The 23,148-nt window shown below is 44.0% G+C and overlaps 1 protein-coding gene across 9 annotated transcripts in view; it reads left to right on the top strand.

Annotated features, from left to right (window-relative positions):
- The window catches only part of creb5b (cAMP responsive element binding protein 5b), a 53,739-nt gene that overhangs the window by 21,334 nt on the left and 9,257 nt on the right, over positions 1 to 23,148 (top strand). For all 9 annotated transcript variants that reach the window (XM_037073136.1, XM_037073141.1, XM_037073140.1 and 6 more), the window contains 2 exons: positions 9,538 to 9,664; positions 10,860 to 10,970. In XM_037073136.1, the coding sequence (XP_036929031.1) occupies positions 9,538 to 9,664; positions 10,860 to 10,970 (238 nt within the window). The remainder of the gene's footprint in view (positions 1 to 9,537; positions 9,665 to 10,859; positions 10,971 to 23,148) is intronic.

The raw sequence follows: 23,148 nt of genomic DNA, 5'->3' as shown, positions 1-23,148 counted from the left end.
TGATCACCACAGGCCCGTAAAGCTTTTAATCATGGCACACTTTATGGATCTCCGCGCTGAAAGTATCTGTGAGTGAGAAGAAATCACCAAACAAAATCAGTTTAATCTCGCGTCCATCTGCTTTCTTCGTTCTCGGCTCTGCTGAAGGCACAGCGTGAGCATCCAATGAATTAGGATAACAAGTCATTTTCATTGCTCCGCAATGTTTACTAAAGAGCTTTGAGGCTTGGAATCAATTAGGATTGGCTTTCCTCAAGTCCATTTACTTTAGGGTTGAGCTGGGCCTGCAGCTGTGAAACCTGAGGACCTCTCTCTCTTTTTCTCTCTCTCCTTCAGCTCCGAGTCCCTAAACAAGGTCTTTGGGGAGCTGAACTGACACAAACCAGTGTTAAAACCAGGCATAAGGAACAGCCAGCAGATCTTAATGTCACGGCTATCATTATCATACAAAGGGGAAGCCGCGTCCAACAGATTTGAATGCTTTCTGCCTTTCAATTATAAACATATGGTGCTGAGTTATGTCAGAGTTAAACACGTTGGACATTACCCGTCAACTGTGTGAGATACTACATTTTGTGGAAACCTCAACCTTTTGACTTGTAAGAGGAGATGTGCTGGTTTGGGTGTGGGCACAAGGCATTAAAAATGACATTCTTCTATTCTGGCTCAGAAGAGGAATTCAGTCCCGTTGTTTCCATTACATAGCACAATCAACCTTACTGCAGCTGGGTTAGTGAGGAGTGATTACAGTACAGATGGGGTCAAATATCCGATCATCAAATTTATGATGTTGTAGTATTGAAGTACTTTGGCTGTGTACGTAACGTGATTTTATTAAATGGGGTCGGTTTTAATTTGATTCCATCTAACAAGAGAATATTAAGAATTTTTTCTCGGCCTGTGGTGCATTTTGAATTTTAAAAAGTCAAGTAAGGAAGGAGGATATTATTCTTATGCAAATGTGCCACAAACACTTAATTTTACCTTAAACCAGACTAATTTGCACTTTGCATTGCCTTAATCTGTAAGATGTGTCTCGTTGGTGAAGTCCCACCCTGGTCACACTGTGTGCAACAATTCGCGTGTCACATCACCGTGCAACGCTCTGAAGGAAGTCAATTTGTGGTTTTGTTTCCCATGCTGCTTTAAATGCACAATTTTTCACACCTCGGAGCCACCAGCCACTTGAGCTCCTTGTTTTTGCCTTTAAGGGAAGTAGCACAAAAAGTTGTTGGCCTGCATGCCTTCTGAAGCAACAGGGTTTCATGCAACCCATAGTGTAGGGTGACACATTTGCTGTGAACTTATTTTCTCAAGAAGATTTGGTGATATGCTGATTATTAAGGACAACTGCAGCAAAAGATCTTATTAAAATCAAAACTGGCTTTCTTGACCATTTGTACACTAACAAATGACTCACTCTTATCTTACTGTCTTCCAGTCATAGAGCACATTTAAAACATGTTTTTTTTTTACATAATATAGATTATAAAGAGACTGGTTATTCTCACGTTACATACGATCAAGGCTCTCATTAAAATGAAAATATTTGAAAACGAAGGCAACGCCTGCACTTAAAAATTACCCAAGACTAATAAAGCAAACATTTTGATCCCACTTAGAGCTTCCTCAGGTCAAACTGTTTGAGAAATGGAAAAAACACTCACATAATAATACATCATGGACACCAGTTGACTATTAAGACATGATGGCAGGTGTGGTTAATCATCCAAATTGTTCCCCGTAATAGAACAGTTTGATAATCAGTAAAACAAAGAGTGGAATAGCAATTTGGAAGAGCTAATGTGAGCTTTAGATGCACTTTAAAGCCATATGTTGCTTGTTTGTTTACAAAAGAGCAAAATAGGCTTGTATTTTCAGTGATGTTGCCCACCTGGAAGTCCTACAGTGAAAGAATATAAGACAATGGAACAAAATTGTCCTGAAAAGTTCAATACATAAAATGGCTAATAATAAATTGCTTTCACAGTTGAGGAAGATGGTTGAAAAACGTACATAGTGCCCTTAAAGTTAGATAAGAAAGACAGGACAAACTCTGTAAAATCATGTGCAGAAATGCGTCGTAAAAAAATGTAAAAACACCTTACTTCCTCATCTCAGAGATCTAACGTGCATAATATAGATTATGATCATCATATCAATCCAGCTAAATTATGTCTTGTCATGCCTGAAAAACTTTGTGGTCACATGCGTAAACCAAATAAAACATGTGAACAACAATCTGTACACAGTCTGTCACAACATATTCTGATCCTGATCTGATAGTTCTTAGTTCCGTCAGTTGTTTACATAAATCCTCTTGTATAGTACAGTTAATTGCTGGTAACGTAGTGGTTTTGATGACTTCGATTCCAGGATTCATTGCATATCACATTTTTTTAGATTGCATAACGCCTGTTCCCATGCACGTGATAAAACAACTGGGTTGATTTCAACACCCATTGTGCATGCGCCAGAACAGAGAAAGTCTCCACACCTCCACAGAGACTTCTGGCCTTCCCGTGGTCCAACTTTGACCTCGCGAACTTCACAATTTAAACAAAACTTCCTTTATTATTGTTTATGATTAGATTACATTCAGAGGAGAGAGGTGATAAGGAGGGAGGTCCGCTCTGGGTTCAGGAGCGCGGGACCTCTGCAAAACGCCTGCGGTGCCCTCATGCTCTGACTTGACAAATGTCCTAATGCACAGGCAAATATGGGCCGCGGATAAACTGTAGGCTTAATGCACACAGAGTCACGGCAGATTGGGCGAGGGAGGAGAACAAATAAACAAAGGTACAGAAAAACAAAGGTATACAGTGTAATCAATTACAAATGAAGGAAGGAGAGAAAAAGAAAGAGAGAGAATGCAGGATGTACATCTGACCTGAATTAAGATGAGCTCATTGTGTACTGCAGTGGGTTTAATAGTGCGTTTGTAGAGGAACGCCCAGACTCTGTTCCCTCTCATTCCAGCGGGGCTGTGTCATCCCTGCCCCGGGGCCACCACACATGCAGGCTCCTGCACAAGCAACTCACACACAGGGACATGCCTCACAGCTCAGGGGAGCGCTGGGATCACAACGCAGGGAAGTGTGGAAAAGGGGGGATCAGAGGTGGACAGAGGAGGGGAAGAAAGGGATCAGAGGTGGATGGAGGAGAGGAAGAGGGGGATAGGAGGTGGACGGAGTAGAGGAAATGAAGGATCAGGAGGGTGGAGGAAAGAGAGAGAGGAGAGGGGGGGGAGGCATCAGATGTTAGGACATAGAGCTCCTACCAGGATGGTGGAGGAGAGGATGAAAGACGTGTCTGCACAAGGAAAGGAAAAGATAGATCATGTTTGGATGGGAGAGCGGACAAAGTGGGATCAGAAGGATGAAGGTGTGGGAAAAATGCAGCGAGACTATGTAGGGAAAGTGAAGATGGAAATCTGAGCGAGAGACAGAGGGATGAGACAGGAATCAGGTGGCTGGATAAAAGGAAGAGAAGTGCGTTAAAGAAGGGAGGGACAAACATGCTGATAAAGTTAGTTTAGTCGATGAATTATGACTGAAAGTGAAATGGGAACTGTATCCAGTCAGGTGCTGCTGACGGATGCCAGTTAAGCCTGTAACAAGATGACACAGTTGTTACTGAAGAGTTTTTTGTTTTTTTTCAGATGCGCTGTTGAGAGGAATGTACTGACATGCTTTTTACTCGAGATGAAAACGAAAGACAACCCATCTCTGCCATCCTCAGCCAATGGCGTCTAATGAATCAAAACAGTATCATATTTGGTGAATAAATACCGCAACACTCAGGCTAATTTACTCCAGAGTATCATCCACCACCATCTCTCGACTGTGTCTTGGCACGGCTCGACTCAGCTTGAGGCTGCCCGATGTGAGGACACCCCCATCCCAGATTCATCCCAGTGCAGCACCCTCCCAGCATCCATCCCTCCACTAGCCCGCTAATAAAAGTCAGCCTGTGTCGTAACCCATTAGGGCTGATTTATTTGATCAGATTCGTATTATTTCCTCAGTCCAAACCCCATGGCACTCTCCTCCCACCAGTGATTAAAGGCAGTAAATCAGGGGCAGGTCCTGTGTAGTGTTTACTCAGAGAGCCAGGCAGCTGCAAGCTGTTTGAGGCCCTTGTTTCTCCCTCTGTTTACCCCCGTTCCCATGGCGACTGCACCACCGTCTCCCGAGCGTCTGGAACTTGGCCCCGGGCTGTTTTGGTTACGTTCGAAAGTTTTTTAGCTGCTGTGTCTACCCAGAGCTCGCGGTGACTTCACCCAGCGAAGAGTGAGCAACAGTGATGTTGGACGGGCCGAGGAGGGAAAGAGAGGGAAAAGCGAGAGGAGGAGAGGAGGGAGGGACGAAATCTAGGGGTGGGCAGGCACAGGGTGGGGGGAGGGCGAAAAGCCAAGAGCATTACATCATTGCTGGAGCGGAGTCAGAAAGGGAAGGATATGAGTCAGTGGACTGACTGCACCGCTCTCTCCCTCTCTCTCTGCTCTTCTTGGACGGCCGCCAACCCCCTTGTGTTTAAGTCCCCAGTACTTGAGTTGGAGTTGGGACTGTGGGGATTGGGACGGTAAAGCTTAGTGTGTGTGCAGACTGCAGGATTTGTAGGTTAGAGCAAGCAAGTCCAGAGGGGCTCGAGCTGAGGTGTGGGCACCACGAGGGGTCCAGAAGAGAGTCATAGAGGATTAACCGCACAATGAAGCATTGTCGGTTCTGCTCCATCAGAGAGAAAAATAGCAGGATAACTTAGAGAAATAGACTGTTAAACAAGAGATAAAGGGCAAAAGAGGGACTCAGAGAGGGGAGAAGAAGAAGGTCTAGCAGTGATGTCATGGTGGAGTGAAGGTGGGGTGTGGGGTCTGTGGTGTGCTGGTGGTGTTGGTGGTGGTGGTGGTGGTGGTGGTGGTGGTTCTTGGGCGGGGACTGTGGAGGAGAGCTCGGCTGAGAGCGAGGCACTCAGTAATGTGAGAGTGCAGGGTCAGGACTGCAGAGTGTCTACCTGCTCTCCCCTGGGGCCTGCAGCCCAGGCTATTATCAATCCCCTCAGTGGAGCCACAGCCTGTCATTATTCACTCACATGCATACACACACATGTTCACGCACAGCTTCATGAACATTCGCGCACTGGCACATGCACTTATACACACACGAACTCTCTGAGCACGCATCCACTAATCCACGACGCAGTCTGGTGCATAAAGCATTCACAGGCAAACAGATGTAAACACAGACAGAGAAGAGAAAACCAACAAGACACTTGTGCAACGAGAAGTGCATTTGTCATGTACATGGACGACGGGTTGCCAATTGATGCACCTGAAGCAAAGACGTGGGTTTTATTGAAAAGTCTTGACTTAGTCAAATACATTGGTTGATAACCACTGACTGGTTTTAACCTCACAGGGTCAGAAAAAGCAACAAAGAGGAGATCCCACAATCCAATATGACATCTTCATATTACTTGTTTTTTCCAAAACCCAGTTCAAAACCCCAGAAGATGCTATTCGCCATCATATAAAACATTTATAGTAGTAAATCTTTGGGTTTGCGAGGCTACAAATCCGCAGATTTGGGAAGATGAACTATTATTTTGGTTAACCTACCAGAATTTTCTGCCAGCTAAATAATCAGTAAGAGGAGGAAATGCATGGGGCTAGATCAGTGACAAAAAAATAAAACTTTGCCAGTGAAAGAAAGACAATTGGCACTGAAAACAAACCTACAAAGGAAAGATTGACACTGAGAAATTAAACACAGACATTAAAAGGTTTTCATATTATTTTGTTATTTTCTTTTGTTGAGATGTGTTTTTCAGGGACAAGCTGACTTCTATTTCTTTTTGCTATTGTCTTTTCAAGTGTAAGCTATAAAAGCTGACATAAGCTAACCTCCAGACCTCAGACCAGCATAAGATAAACTTTAATCCAGCCAGGTCGAGCATGAACAAACAACAGCAGAGAGAACAGACTTAAACTACTTGCAGTTTGGGAGATCCAAGTGAACTTGTGGAGGCCATTGCTGTATGCGAGTTGTGCGGTCACGTTAGACTCTATGGAGCTAAAAACCTCTGGTCCAGAGGAGTATCATTTTCTCATTGGTATGGAGATCATATGTAAATCAAGCTCTCCTTGTGCCTCCCCTCAAACTACTCCTCTTCATGCCAAAAGTGTGGAACCTAGAAACTGACAAGCGGTGACGCTTAAGAAAAACTGAAAGTGTAAAAAAAAGACAAATGTGATCAAAAACAGAAGACTGTAATTCAAGAACACACGGAAATCCCCCCAAAAATCAAAATAAAATGAAACAATTTTTGACATCTAATAAATAAAGACATGTTTTACTTGTCAGTGGAACTTTTTCAGTGCCAACACTTGTTTCAGTGTCACAGCGTTCCCCCAATACAAGTGTTTCGATTCCAATGTTTCCTTTTTCAGTTCAGGTTTTGTTATTATTGCCAAAGTTTTCGATGCCAAAATAAAACAAAGTCACAGTTCTGGCCCCGTAGATATGTCCTTTCTCGCAGTGGAATAAAAGTCTTTTATACATATATAGTGGCCTTTTCGCCTCCGGTCGGTCTGAAATGTCTTTATTTATCAGCAGAGTCAGCACAACACTGAGTTAATCCCCAGAGGAAGTGCTGTCAGTTGTTAGTTTGGTTTTTCCTCTGGCTGGACAAGCAGGTTGTGTTTTGGTGTGTGTGGTGGTGACGGACACGCTGTTCGTGCTCCCGCTCTGCTGCAGGTGAGCATTGCTTATAGACAGCTGCAGCAGTACAGCCTGTGCAAGCTTCAAAGGAGGCCTTTATTCTCCAGCCTGACCTGCAGCGCAACAGCGACCTGCCTGTGCTGTAATCCTGACCTCTGCCAGTTATTGACGGTCACAGGTGGCTCTGTGTTCGTGCATTTTATTGTCTTATCATAATTGAAGACAGGCGTGGAGAGAAACTGATTTTATCTTTCTCTCCAGAGCTGCTGTGGAATGATTTAAATTTCCTCATGAGCAAATGTGCGCTATGTAGGATTAAATAGATTTTAAGCACAGTACCTATTTTTACTCATTTTAAAAACCTTTCCTAATTTTCTTTACACCTCAGCTTCACACATGATCAGATTTTGATCAGATTTTCCATAAAGGCTGTTGTGGTGATGCAACACTACTTCAACTCCAAGTATGGATTAAATCAGCACAGCCTTATTGTACTGTATGTAGCACATTCACATTACAAGGTTGTGATGGACATTTTATACAGAATAATGTACTATATATATGGACAGGGCAACGCTGTAATGCCTCTTACATTAAAATATTCTTTACTCTGCCTGAAGGAACAAGATATGTTATATAAAACTGTAAAAGGAAACACTGTTTCAGTTTTTAAAAATATGTCCGCTGACATTTTTTCCACAAGTTTGGGGTGAAGCAATCTCCTCAAAAAAATCTAGCTCTACATTGACAGCCCAAATAAAAACCTCATGATGCAGTCATCGCACTGAATAGAAACCCAGCAAAACAGTTTTTATGCACAAAGCCAACAGCGTGTCACTGCCACTGCCTCGTGACTGTTATTTCATCCTGTTGGAAGGCGGGCAGAGTCTAAACGCTGAGGGAAACTATGTTGATGTAGCGCGCAGCTAAACTGCATACCTCATTGTACTTTCATGACTTTTCCCATGTGGAAATGTTTGGATTCGCAGTGTTGCTCAGATGTCATACGTGCTGTTAAATGAGTGCGATTGTGATGAATTGGGATGTTAGACAGGAATGACACACAGTCGGGATGGTAATGGTTCTGTGTGTGTGTGGAGCAATCTAAGATGTCTGGAGCGTAAATGCACATATTTAGGCCTGGAAAAATACAGGTATTTATTCAGGTGGGGGACCATTTGGCCCTGGTGGACCACTACCCCTCACCCAGCGCATACACACACCACCACCATTTGGCCATCACTCCATCACTGCTCACTATTACGGTAATCCAGGCCATGACGTGGTCAATTGATTACATTAACCTGTTGAACACAGCTAACCTAAATGCCTCATGTTTGCACTAATTTCTACATGCTCCAGGAAATGGGGCTTTATTGACGGGCATTCATCCTGATGTCAATGATAACTGGGGAATTATTGATTGTCCTGGTACAGGTTAGGAATTAAGCGTCTGTTTTTTCATCTGAGTAGCTGCTGTATGCATGTGGGTGTAGCTGCACCCTGCAGCTGGGAAACAGTGTTCTTACAAGCAGGGATTTGGTGGCAGTTGTATAAATGATGTCACCGCGTGCAGATGGAGTGGTCTGGGTGTTTGCATGGCTGCAGTTCTGAGCCAGTGACTGTGACAGGACTGTTGTCAGGAGTTTAAGCTTAGCCCAGGCCTCATCTGTACATGTGATTTATTGATGTGGCCGTGAGTGTGGATAGGCTTGTTGGTCAGCACACACTTTTGTGGTCAACGAGGGGGATTTTTCCCCGCAGGGCTTCCACCGCCGTAGCAGTTTCTAAAAGCGATTCCCGTCATGCACATCTCATGTGGTTGTTATGACAAACATTATTTATTCATCATCACCACTGTCGTTATTCATCCATTGTACTACACGAAGTGTGCTCGTTTAAAGTGCATCCAAAAACTCCCAAGATGCCTCAACTTTGAACTGCAGCGCGAGTACACGGCTACATTCTCTTTTTTCCAGTCCCACTTCGTTGCAGCAGAAACAAGTGGAAACCAAAAATGAAAGAAGTAGAGGAAAACACTTACTCTGAAATAGCACAGACGTGAAATGAATAAATGTGTATAATTATTTTTAAGATGCCAGAGCACTTTTCTTTAGTGATCTCAGACCATACAATGCCATTTGTCGATAGCCTCCCATCCAAACATGGTGCTGCAGCCAGCAGGATCCGGTCCATCACAAACAAAATCCAGTATGAGCATCACAACTTTCTGTCTAGTTCCATTAAAGCTCAAAAAGACATCTGTGAGAGAGTTGGTACTTTCTTCCCTTTTTGTGTGTGTGTGTTTTTTCCCCCCTAACTATTTAGAAAAATTAAATTTGAAACATTCAGTAGTTAATGTTGTAAATATGACTTAAGTCATTAAGCTTGTTCTGTGCAGTAATGTAATGTAGTAGAAAGTCTTCCCTACTGTAATTAAAGTGATTCTTTTTTATATATCTGTAGTTTACTTAATTTTACTCCCAACTTTTTCCTTTTGTTCAAATCACTCGAGGCAGATGTTGCAAGAAAGTGCATATTATATTTATCATGTTTATTGATTAAGTGTTTATTTATTTCCTTTTTCTGTCTGTCCAAGGTCAAGAATGAACAATGTTTTCATGCATTTTACCACATGTACAGTTTTAAACCAGCCTTTGAGTGATTTTTTCGTGGATGCAAGCACTTGGTGTTGGTGTTGGTGGTAGTTGAGATTGATGGTGTTCTATGATAAAGCAAAGAATAATGATGTTACTCATCTACAACAGTGCAAAAACCTTAAAGTAGTCTGAATGTCTGTCTCTGTGTGTCTTCTCAGGCCTGTCCCCGGCTCTCTGTCCTCATTGCTGCACCTACGAAACAGACAGAGACAGCCTCTGCCAGCCTCCATGCCTGGAACTCTGCCAGACCCGACCATGCCTGGTTCCTCCGCTGTGCTGATGCCTGTGAGTACAACAAGGGAGAGCACAGAGCACAATCACTAACAGGCACACTCACGCATACAGAGGCAAAGTCACTCGCTCATATGTCACAAGAGCGTAAACTCAGACTATATTCATACCACGTACGTTTGTATTTTGGGATGCTTTCTGTCACCATTTTGTAAGGATCCTGTGTAAAAAGGAAGGATCCTGCATGCAGACCTCACTGTAATTAAGTCAAAAAGCTTTCGAGGACCCACATTGAGAAGCAGGGAATGATAACAACCCAGAGAAAGGTCCTCGTATCAGGATTCTAATGATACAACATGTGTTCTCATTGTAACATAAGACAGCCTGTGTTTATGGTATGGAGAAAAAAACCCTCCCATGTTTATTAAATTAAGAGCTAAGCGATTTTCGGGAAGATTGACGGTTCAGGAAAGGGGTGCAGGTTTTGGTGATATTTTTACACAAAACACACTTAGTGCAATTAAGGCTGTGTGTCAAGTTCTCGGCCTGAGACTCTGTGGACGAGGGAGGGGGCAGGGGTCAGGCAAAGGGGGGTGGAGAGGGGCCGTTCCCCGTGGAGACCACCGCACCAGCTAGAGTTCAGCAGCTGGGGGGGCTGCAGCATGCAGACATTAACACAGATGTGGTTTCTTTCCTGCGTGTATTGCTCTACGAACACCGCTCACATCGTCACCCTGCACAGGTGACCTCTCACCCCCTTCTGGTCCAAACACAGATAAAGACTGATTCTGATGTATTCACACAACAAATTCGCACCAACTCTCATATCATTCACCTCATTGACAAGTCCTGCACTGTGCGGGATGAGATTGTACGCGTTAGTCTGACTGACAGTCACCACACCATTATCAGAAACACACACCCCTGTTGCATGGGCTTCCTGTGTTAAGTCCCTCCGTGCTGGCTTCCTGTTTTGGGTCAGCTCCAGTTATCATCACACAGAGCTGTGCACAGGGCAGCCTGTCATGTGAAATCAGGCTCTCGTGCTCTCTCATCTCAGCCCCCCGTATTCTACTGTGCAGGAAGTTTCACGCTTTTAAGTGCTAAGCTTTTTAAACAGTGCTAAGCAGTGATAGCATCTTGTTGAGACTTAAAAATCAGAGCTAAATAAACAATTTTGGTTGATTCAACATATGTGAAAAAAACTTGAGCGTGAGCGTGACTTTTAACATGGTGCTGTAACCCTCAGATGGAGAGACAAATGTCCATGGGCTCCAATATGATGGGTATGCAGGGACCCACCCACAGCACCTCCTGCTCTTCCCCTCACATTCCCTCCATGCACTCAGAAGCCAAAATGGTGAGTATATGCATGTATTCACATGGATACGTACACATTTATGCGCACACATACACAAGCACACACACTTAAGCTCATAGTGTTGCAACCTCTCTTTTCCACTGGGCTGTGCCAGCAAAGCCGTGCTCTTAGGTCTGTGTGGATTTCATCATTTGGTGTGTAATCAAAGCTGTGTCTGAACCTGCCAGTGCAGCACTGGAGACTCAGGGCTGGAATAAAGGCCCCTTTATGTGGTTGTGGCTGAGCTGCCCACCGACTGCCTGATGTATATCTTAATGTACAGAACATGTTCTGTAGGTCCTGCAACTTGTTAGCACTAGTTTAACACAGCGGAGAAAAAATCAAATGACCTCATCCTTTACAAAGCAGGCAGTTAGAGCGGTGGGAATGAGACATAGCTGAGAGCGGGGAGAGGCAGAATGGAGATGGGTTTTGAAAGTTAAAGAAGTAAAAAGCTGAGGAGAGAGAAAGCTTCCTCTCAGTCTGACTTTGCATTTTAGCACTGCTAGTTGTTGTAGCTGATCTGATGATTTTAATTTGTGATTCACGTCGAAGGTGTCCACAATCTACTTTTCAGGCGAATCGAGAACACGTTACTAAATGGCCTCTTACTTCTGCAGTTCTACATGAACAAACCAAGAGGGTGCTAAAAGTTTAATGTCCTTTTTTTTTGTCTAATTTTAGATTGTGATTTTCACCTTTGCTAACACTTCCTCTGTGCTGAGTCGTCGCTTATGTTGAGGTTGCTGAGTGGGACAATGTAGTTCACTGAGAGGTTTCACACAAAACTAGATGGTATTTTACTATTTTTACGACAAACTGCCACTTTATTGACTTGGAAATTTTCTTTTTAATTCACGAACATCATAATTTGTAATTCATATTACAATTAAATTTTTACCAATATAAGGTCCCATGAGGTCTACAGGAAGGGCGTGACTTCAGCTCTCCGTAGCAGGCATGACATTAAAGAATCAGACTCAGAATCAGAATATTTTACGGATTGTGTTTGTGATCAAATAGATGGCCGATAGTTTGGCCGAATCCCCCACCCCTAACTGCTTGTACGGATGCCAATGAGTGACAGTATGCCTTTGATTTATGTCAGATTCATTAACAGTTACACTCAAGGTGATATGAACTGATAAATACTGTAGCAACATGACCTGCAGCCAACCTTTGTTTTCAAAATAAATACCTCTGAAAATGGAAGAGGCTCCGTACGAATAAGAGCAAGTGTCTCGACTTGGATATCAAAAAAATCACAAACCATTGGCCGCTGTTTGTGTTTGTGGAGGTTCACTGATAGCTGAGCGTGCTGGACAGAAACATCTTGTGAAGAGAGGGAGAGAGAGAGAGAGAGAGAGAGAGAGAGAGAGAGAGGAGGTAGCAGAGGTCATTAGAAGAGTTATTGCTCTGATAGAGGAGAGCGGGAGCATTCCCAGGGCATTTAATTCTCCCTCTTCCTCCTGCTCTCTCAAGATTGATCGTCTTTGTAGTCTTTTGAATCTCTTCAACTGTTCCTATGGTAACACGCTGGGGTAACACAATATTAGTGTATTAGGCTTATCTCTCCTCTGGCCGTCATCCAGACACATCTTGCTCTTTTTTCCCCCTCCTCCTATCTGTGTAATTGAATTGTAAATGCTCTGTTAGGCCTCCCATAAACATATGCAGTCACTAAACGACTGCAGGCCCCCTCGACCATGCAACTTTCTGGTTAGTTGGCCGCACAGACACGAGGCACATGCGACCAAACCTGGATCAATTGAGATTCTGATCCCTGATGTCTGAATGCGACTGATGGAATTCCATGATTGTGGACAGAAAGTGAGAGGCTAATTGTGTTATCAGGGTGCAATCTCCAGCAAAGGTTTCATAAGCAAAGACGGGGTCTCTTATGTCTGTAATATCCTCGCCCGGGCCAGGTCGATAAATACGGCCCTCGCTATCGGATAACTGGGCCATGATCAGGCCCATGTGTCCCCTGCGACGTTCACAATCCAGCTATAATCGCATTACCCCGACCATGTTGACTTTCCGCCAATGGGAAATCTCCGCACTGTAACCCCACACCCCCGAGGCACGGACCCGGACGTTGACTTTTCTGCTCTGCGTTTACATTGCGAGAGAGGAGAAGGGGATTGAGTGGGACTTTGATAGACATGAAGGAAATAGATAGACAGGCAGAGCGAGCGGGGGAGTTGAAAGTCGAGAGAGGGTATTGATATTCTTGAGACACCAAATGGTGAGCGAGAATGAGAAATTGGAGGAATTCTTTGTGACATGAAAGGACTCCGGCTCGGTCCAGTTTCTCTGCAGTGGAAACTCAAATGTGTGTGGATGTTTGATATTTTGTGGTAACTGGAGGCCTCGGTAGCAGGATTAACCCTCCCCTGCCGGAGAAAGCATGCCCAGAGCCCGGGCTAATGAAGGCTAATTGATTTTGTGGTGGGACAGAGCAGGAGGGAGGCCTGTCTCTGGTGTAAATAGTTAATGAGCCGAAGGACTGCTGTGGCCCCTTGGGGACTCATATCTCGCTCTAAGCTCTCTGTTTGTGCTCTCTGGGCCAAAGACTGTATCTGCATCAGTGCCCATCTTTGTTCTCTCCTATCTCTGATTTTCTCCTTAAGTGCCATCGTTTAAGTGGTACAGCAAAGCCCCGTGGTGTAGTAACCGACTTGTCTGTTTTCCCGTATTGCTTTTAGCTTGTTGTCTGGGAGTGTTGCTGAGATCCGAGTGTTTTATTAGTTTTGGTTCAAGTGTTTTTCTTCTTGTGAAGGACTGGGTGCTCACGCTGCCGGGTGTGGTTGTGTTCTGCTCTGTTGTGGTCTGGGGAATAGAATGGTGCGTGTTGTGCACTGGAGGTTGTGGGATAGTTGACCCTCGCAGCGTAGAGGAAACGGTGCAGAGAGGAGGCCAAGTTCCACAGCGCGCCGGCCAAAGCATTACATCAACGCTCAGAGCCGGCTCTCCACAGGGCCTCGTGAACTGTCTCTCTCTCTCTCTCTCTCTCTCTCTCTCTCTCTCTCTCTCTCTCTCTCTCTCTCTCTCTCTCTCACACACACACACAGACACAGACTGCTCAAGCTCTGTGTCATCCTCCTGGCATGGTGTCACATAGTTAGACAGCCACAGACATTCATACACATGCGGGCAGCAGTCAGGTACTTAAAAACAAGTGACAAATAGGATGTACACAAATACGTTCACAGAAGACAGGGATGGAAAGGGTACTTCATATTCTGCACAAGTGAAAGCACTGTTAAGCTGGGTTCACACTACAGTAGTTTCAGGAGGATTTTATGTCGATTGGACTCTTCCAACGCTTAGGCGAGGACTCTGGTCGGTCAACCCGTTAAATATCAATCATAAATTCTGGTTAAATCCACACTAGTCAGTGAAGGAGATATCTGAGCAGCTGACGATGTTGCCAAGCAACAGTAAACATTATAACCCTGGAGGCTAACGTTAGCAAACGCACTGCTGTTGACATATTTAAAGTGACAGTTAAAATCTCACATCCAGTTCTTTCTGAAGAGTAGACCCAAATTTAACATATTTTTACCCAAACATGTTCTCATCCAGGTTTGTTTCTTCTGCATTTCTATTTCTTTTTACAGCAAGTTGTTGCGCCACAGCCCCCATTTTGATTACATCTGCTTTCCTATGAGGTCACGTGAGGTGATGCATTGCTCCCTCTGGCACAATAATCTAAATAATATCCTGTGAGATGCACCAATATTTTCAAACTTGAAACACTGGATTAGTGTGTGCATGTTTGAACATCTCTGAAGATTCTCTTTATGTACGTGATGCAACCTGATTTCAAACTTGGCTAGAACTGTGCAGTTAGCAGTGCAGTTAGCTGTGTAAAAATGTACTTTGATTGAATGTATAAGTAGTAAACCTGCCAGACCTTCTAGATTAAACAATGCAAATGGCTTTACTAAAAACTTGTTTCATCTTATGCACACCACACTGGCCTCATGTCCAAGAGTTTCTTGTGTTAATTACCTGTCTGGGTCTTTAGCATAAAGCCCTCCACAACTGGAAGTAGATTCAACCTCTTTGCTCGATCATTCTCAAAGTGTAATATAACCAGTCTGCTCAGCCCCTCTTACTGGTGAAGGTTTTTAAATTGTTGGAGATGATTGAGTGTCTGCAGTAAGAACTGTGACAGAGATTATAGTCAAAAACCGCAGAAAGGTCTCAGTAGAAGTTCCTCTGTCAATGCAGAAGTCACAGCTGGAGGATCCACCGTGAGGATGTTAGCATTTAGCATACTGGCCAGACCCAGGGATTAATTAAGGTAGTTTTGTTTTTTGTTTTTTTTTACCTATGCCAATGTACAGTTATGTATGCTATCCTTAACCCATAATGACCCAATTCTTTATCATATTGCTGTTGTGTTGAGTCCACCCCTGATGTGGATGCACATACAGTACAGTGTAAACACACATGCATGTACGTGCACTTTATTCTCCTCTGAAAACCCTTCTCTCCTGCTCAGATGGTTTGATATCTTTGTGCATATGATGAAAGACCTTTACTATCATTTCTGATCTGTATCAAGGGAAGCCCAAACAAGCTCTTATCAGGCTGGTTCTAAACTACATCTGCCTGTGCCAATTGTGGGACATGACTCAGCTGCTCCTGTCAGTGGAACCTTTATTTTTAAAGTGGAAGGATTTGGCATTGTTTTTGTGTCCATTTTAAATGAGCTCCATGTTTTCCCCACATCCCGCTTGCCTGCTAATTTCAGACAGAGGGGCCGGTGTATGAAAATGTGTTATTTATTATCTCCCAATTATCTATTGTTTACATTGTTACTAAGGACAATAAATTTGTCACTAAGCATCGGGCTAGGTGCTGAGTTTTTTATGAGGTAAACAATACTATATGTTCCTTCGCTGCAGCTCTCTTGGCTGCGGAGCTGGCACTAGATGGGTGGATGACATAATTCCTGGCATGCTCTAAATGTACTCCTTTTTACTTGAGGAGGGAAAAAAACAGTGCGTCTCTTAAAGAAACATTTCATAGGACACAGGGGGACCAATAATCAAAGTGTTTCTGTGGCTTTTTACATTTCATTTACACAACCCTTACTGTTCTCATGTTTCAGTGCAGTTACAGAATTGCAACAGGCATTTGGGTTAATAGGCATAAAGATCAAGTTGTAACCTGAACAGTGCACAAGAGTAAAGACTAGAAAGTAATGAATGTATTCTGTTCAGAAATGCCAAGAAAAGAAAACTTGTGAAGCAGCCACAGATGTGTCAGTTTCAACTCTGCTACATGGTGATAGATTGAGCGATTAGCTCAGTATGAAGTCATTTGTAAGCAGTTAAACCATTAGCATACGTGGTAACCCTATTACGTGTTCCATTCATTTTCCTCTGTCGTAGTAGCGGAGCACCTCTGGCTATACCTCTTGTTGTGGGGAGGAGCAGCATGCACACAATAGGAGTCTAACTCCAGGTTTTGTAAGCAACATCTGTATGAATGGTGGCATTGTCAGGGTATGATGTCACTGGAGAGGGACGGTGAGCTAAGAGCACAGCTGAATCTGCGGGCTGCTTCACCCGGTTCTAAGAATGTGTATGAGTACTGTATATGTCTGGCTCGCTTTCAGTGTGTTGGCACCCTCTCTGGCAATCACTGCCCTTTGAGTCAAAACACATCTGTGGGCTAAGTGGGCTAACACAAACCGTAAAGCTAGGGTTTACACATTGTATTTGATACAGATCTGTTATGTACATATGTGTGATTAGTTAGGTAAACACGTGGGTGTGTGATAAACAGCAGTCAAACGAGGACACAAGGTCAGAAATGCTGAGATGTAGTGTTGTGTAGAGATAGCACTCAGTGTCAGTAACTCTGCTGATGATAAACACATGATGTTTCTCTCTATTGCTATGGAGGCGTGTGGTTTCAGAACTGAGGAGCCGCTGGATCAATGTGCGCCTGCCAGTTTATCAGTGTTGGACTGAGACCATAGAGGGGCCCCTCTCTCGCTGCTTCCACCAGTGCCAAAGTGTTTTGGTTTGTCTGAAGCACACAGACACATGCTGTATATAGTCATAGTAAATCAAAGTAAACGGACATGCTGTGCTTCAAGATCTTCGACCTCTCACTTCCCAGGCTCTGTTCATTCTGTTGGCGATGACATATATACATGCTGCAGTCACAGGTTAATTCAGGCCATCTTTAGCTCCACACTCATCACTGCTGAGCCATAGATAGTAATATTAGACCTCGTATAGATGTACTTGCTGCATTTTTCACATTAGTGAGTCAACCTGGCAGAAGGTAAGCAATGTGATATCATTTATGAGATTTCCTTTCTACATTATTTAGTGGCACTTAATACAACAACCTACGATCACGTTAAAGTATCTATGAGACAAGAGAGAGGAGAATTTACAATGACAAAGGCTAGACGCTTCTGTCATTGTCTACTACTCAATTATAAAAACACCTGAAGTAATTCTATAGTAACCCGATAGTTAATCTGTCATTAACCCATGTGTAATTCCACCGTGATGACACTGGCTGGTTTATGGACTACCATTTGAAGTTTTGGGTTTGGCGTTATGGCTGTCGTTGTCTTGCTTTTTTACAGAGCCAGAAGCAGAGCACGTGAGCAGAGCCGAGCGGTCAGAATTTCCGCTCCCCCGCTCAGAGCCGCTCTCCAGGTTGTTCCGCTCATTACCGCTCTGCGCTCCGCTCAGATTTCATCCCGCTCCATTCGAACCGGCCACCACTTGCTCCGAAGACGAAAAATCTGCGTTGTATTTTAATTTTAGCTTAAACTGTAGTCTGGCATCTAAAATAACGGAGTGGCCAAACTCACGTTTTCCAACCAGAAATTATTTTTTCTTAAGTCACGCTTACATACCGTGTGAGCGGGAAATACAGCGACACTCTGCGTTCCATGCAAAATCCTCCTGCTTGCACTCCCTGCTCGCTCACGCTCTCCTCCGCTCACATGCTCTGGCCAGAAGTGATCGTATTTGGACAGGAGAATGAATAGGACACTGATTAGATTTGACTGACAACCTGAGTAGACACAGAGGTAGAGACTTGTCAGTCACAAGGTAGCCTTGCCCTAACTCATGGCCTTTATCATCTATTTTACTCTAAATAGGACACTAATTTACAAAATGAAAATCATGTTGTGTTGAAGAAGGGATTGCGACCATAAAATCATCAATTTTCTTAATAAATCAAATGGCAAGTAAGGTTATTTTCTCATAAGCTTTCATATAATTAGATATTTCTTTGAAACCAATAGAATTGCCCTCCTGTTGACTATAGAAAGAATGCAAGTTCACGGCACCTTTTAGACCTGAAATCTCTGTCCATATTTGTAAAGGCAGTTAATTTGGCACATGTGCCTTGATATGCCCAAATCCACATAAACTTTATATGTCACATGTATTAAAATTATGAACAACGAATGACTCCTCTTGGAACATTTTGGTTGAAACGAATGTAGATAAAACAAGATTCTCTCTGAAAGTTTATAAAAAGCAAACAAAATTTTAAAAGCTGAAAGTTCAAAGTTGATACTTTAAAGGCTGACGAACAGCCGGGACTTTTAAGAAAGGACTTTTGTGTATACATTTTTGTTTTGAGTGGTTACGGGTGCATGTGTCTGTGTGTGACCACGTGCGGGTGGGGTTATGGACGGGGGTGGCAGTTGCGGCGCAGAGCGTCGCATCTGTTTGTCTTTGGATGACTGCGTGTTGTTTTAGCTGTGCTGATGGGACGTGTATGTGAAGGCCATTTGGTCATGGTTCAGGGCCTGTGAATGGGATGGGGCTTCGGTCGAGCCAAGCTTGGGTAAACCAGCTGCCACCACCACACGGGCCAGACTGGACTGGTCCAGCCACCGTGAGCCCCTCTGGAGCCTGAGCAGTGAACGAGATTCCAAAATAACTGCTCAAACACCAGAGGGGTGATTGGGAAAAGTTTGCTGAGTCAGACATTTTTAGCTCAATAAAGTGTATCTCAGTTAGGTCACTGCCTCATCTCTTAAACAAGTGAATACTTAAAGGTTGGACCAACTTCTGATTTCTAGATGTCTCTGACTTGTCCTCAGCCTGGTGATCAAATTTAAAGGTGCAGTGTGTAGTGTGTAGGATTGAGGGGATCTATGGAAGGAAATGAAATATAACATTCTCAGTTATGTTTTCCTTTTTTGAAATGCTGTGTCTTCATTATGTAAGAATGATTGCTTTATATCTACAAAGGGAGCCGGCTCTTCCATTGAGCCTGCCATGTTACAGCCATTTTTCTACAGTAGCCCAGAACAGACAAATCAAATACTGGTTATGGAGGCTTTTGCAAATTTCTTGCATTTCTTTTTGCATATTTGCCATCATAGGGGACTTTGAGTGTTTAGTTGGTTGCAATCTGGAACCTCACTACTTGATGGCACTAAAGCCTGCACGTTGGGCCTTTAAGAGGCGCCTTCTTTTTATATTTCTTGTCTTTAAAAGGCAAAATAGATCACCACTCAGTCATGTTGGAGCACGAGAGGAAACTTGTGCCCCGTGGGTGTATTAACACTGTATGATCCTAATCCTAATGTTGCTATAAACATATTGAATATGTTGATACATTTATTATCACAGGACGAGATTAGGTCTGAATGAAAACTCCAAACACAAATTGGAGCTTAGAGTACAATTTACATATAAACAGTGAGTGATGTCGAAGTTACGGGTCCTGTTTCAGCCAAAATACACAGGAGTTCGAGCTCTGTTATTTTAAGCGTCTTTGAAATGACGCATGACTCAAGTCGTCACATTTAAAGTTACTTTTATTAACATGATGACACATGATTTGCCTGTCACTTTTGATTGCACAAATGAAGACACATGTTGGTGTTTATTATTGTATTCATGCTCCGTCTGTCTCTCTCACTCAGAGGCACTCTCTGTATTCTAGACTGTAGCAGTGGGTGTAGCGATAATCATGTAGGCTGCACTGGAGCAGGGCTTTACAATAGAGGCAACAGTGGGGATATACAGACTGGAGTCAGAGGCCCATCCATTAACTTGACAGGGTGGAGGAGCTGCCAAGAGTATGAGCGCATGCTTTGGAGCATGCTCCTCAGTGGGCGTGTGTCTCGCTGCGCCCATACTGCCACGGTTCGTCCTTAGAGCACCACCCAAAGTGCCGGGCCCTGGCAGAACAGCCGGTCTGTGTCCATCTCCCTGTCTGTGTCTGGAACCACAGGGAGGCTCTGTCCGGCCCGGCACTGATCAGCATGGCCCCAGAACCTGAGAGAGGAGAGAGGGGGCGACATTACAGCCTCCCATCAGACTGTCTGCCTCACCGTTCCCTGAGGAAATCAGTTTAACAGTCCCCAGCTCTTGGCAAGCAGAGGGAGAGGGGGTGGAGGAACAGGGAAGAGGTGTGTGTGAGAGAGGGGGAGAAAGAAGGGGGGATGTTACTGCCTCTCTGGGCGAGAGGGAAATCTAATAAAATTGAACTAATGGGGGTGTGGAGTTTTAGGGCACAGAGAGTGGGTTTTGCAGACAGGCACTGGTGGGTAGTGGTGGTGGTGGAGATGAGGAGGATGGAATTAGATCCTCTGAGTGCTTGGCAAAGCAGCAGAGCCTAACTTGTGCTTTCAACTGCAGATGGTGAACCCATGTTGGGTTTAGAGTGCGAGTAGAGGAGCCTGGGCCAGGAAAATTACAGCTATGATATATTATGCAATTAGAAATGCTGTGCACATGATCACTGTGCTGGTGTGGTGTGAACAAGAGGCTGATGGAGACAGACAGAAGCTTTAATGTTTCTCAGTGGAGTCCTTAATGTGAAGCGGAAGATCTTTTGAAACTGCGATCTTTCTGCACTTAAACTGTGACTCCACAGACTGGTTAAATCTGTCTAACCTGCTGCAAGGCGCCAGAGGGCCACAGGTCCCCTGATAGCACAGTGCTCCACTTTTAAGGGGAATAAAAGTGCTCACCCTGACCTCCGCAGGTTTGATTTACCCATCCTGAGGCGGGCGTGGTCTCCTCCTTTTGTACCTGCTCCGTTGCTCTCGCTTCCTCCGCCCAGGGTTAATAGATATGAAGTCATCTGGCGAGAAGAAACCTGAGTGTCTTCTCAGGATGTGCCCAGAGCACTCACAGGGACATCACTCAGAGCCCCCCCCGGTGTCAGAGAGGAGGCAGCCATTAATAAATATCATTAATGGGTGATCACCTGGTATCCCTGAGAACACATAAATGAAAGAAACCTTAAAAAAGGAGTAGGAGTGGAGAGGTCAGGGGGCAAAGGTCTGAGAGGAGACAGCTCCCCTCTGGGCAAAAGATGGCTGATTCAGGGATTGTGTTTAACAATGGAAAATCAATAGGCTTACTACTTTAAGTACACGTACAGAATGCATGAAATGTAGTGTCAAATGCACACGATTACACATATAGGCTGCTAGTTTATAGATTTATCCTGGTAGGAGCTGACATGTCTTTATGGTGTCATGAACTACTCATCCTCTTGTTGTGTCTTTGCAATTTTTTTTTCCAGCAGGGCAGACAGTACTGCCACAGGCTAACACCTGCACCGATTTAATGACTGTTTTCTCTAGCGGCCATGTTTCTGCAGGAGAAATGTATATGTATGTGTGTGTGTTATTAAGAGTAAAATGCACGTGGTGGTTAAGTTTCTTGTGCTTAGCACAGTCTGGGGGAAATACAACCATGTGTTAAAGAGTCATTAGGGAGCTGATGAAGGTGTTTAAGAATCACAGCCTGCTCATCATCGCTCTGCTAACGTCACTGTGGTTCTGGATACAAAGACTTAAGTTTTGGCCGGGCTGGGCTTAACCGAGCTGGAGTCTCGACGGGCACTTGTGCAGAGGTAGCTTCAGGAATAGGTTTATATCACGGTAAGGGTTTTCTCTTCTGGCACAATTTGAAACGTGGAGTTTTCTTTAAATTAATTTGAGTTAGGGCTTGGAAAAACAGTGATACTATATCACTATCATGATATGAGACTACTGTAAATCGACTCAAATTTTGGATATCCTTCGATGACGACATGGTATAAGTTTAGTCTTTTCAAGGCTGCAGTATAGCAAAGTAGTGTCATTTTCTTAATTTACCAGACTTGTTCTAGTACTTGACTTTACCCATGTACTCATTATATCCACATTACTGATGATTATTGAAAAACATCTTATTGTGCTAATATTTTGGGCCAAACATATCTTGATGAATTTATAAAGTGCTGTGGAAGAGATTTCCAAATGTCTAAATATATATTGTGTATCACGATATAGTTTGAGAATATTGTGATATTATTTTAAGGCCATATTGCCCATCTTTAATTTGAGTGCTTGACACATTCTGCCACTTATTTAAGTATTTTTTCTTGCTGTATGTTCCTTTATCTCTTGTATCTGATTGTTATGTAGGATAGATTTTGCTCCAGATATGCTGTCTTTTTTCAGAAATATAAATATGTATACTGATGTTACTGCGTCATGACAGTCCTCTAATCATGCACCGACCCTGTGTTTTGTTTCTATCCTTGTTTGTAACTATCACCATTGACTCTTGTTGGAGTGGCCCCTCAGCTCTTTGACCTGCCTCTGTACTCTGACACTCCCGGGCCTCTTCGGATGCAGGCTAATTCAATTAATAAACAGATAGCGCCACGCTGCCAGCTGGAAACCTCTTAGAGACACTGATAAATGAGCACTCGCTGTCTTGGGCTGATGGTGTGTGGGGAGGAGACACTCAAAGCCATCTAATCTCCCTCCACCGCTGGTCTCCCCTTCTCTTTCTCTCTCTCTCTCTCTCTCTCTCTCTCTCTCTCTCTCTCTCTCTCACTGTCCCCCTTCACCTCCCTTTCACCCTCTCTGTCCTTCTCCCCCAGCGCCTAGTTGGCAGGGAGTCAAATGAGGATCCTACCCACATGCAGACATCTTTACTAGGGCCTCAAAATCACGGCAGGCAGCCTGTAGATTCGGCAGGCTTCCACTCATCAGGTGATTGCCTGCTCCGTGACTAAGTGGCAGGCGATTGTCAAACCCTGATTGGTTTTCTGTTTCACAAGAGGGGTGGGCCTCACCTCTCTCCAGCTGACTGGGAAGCTGAAGGCTGAAGGGAAGGTGTTTAGTCAGGTCTGTCAACTGCAGATTTTACCCTGT

Source organism: Acanthopagrus latus, chromosome 17, assembly GCF_904848185.1.
Source record: "Acanthopagrus latus isolate v.2019 chromosome 17, fAcaLat1.1, whole genome shotgun sequence".
NCBI lineage: Eukaryota > Metazoa > Chordata > Actinopteri > Spariformes > Sparidae > Acanthopagrus > Acanthopagrus latus.
Note: the sequence above shows the minus strand (reverse complement) of the source record. Positions and strands in the feature narration are given on the sequence as shown.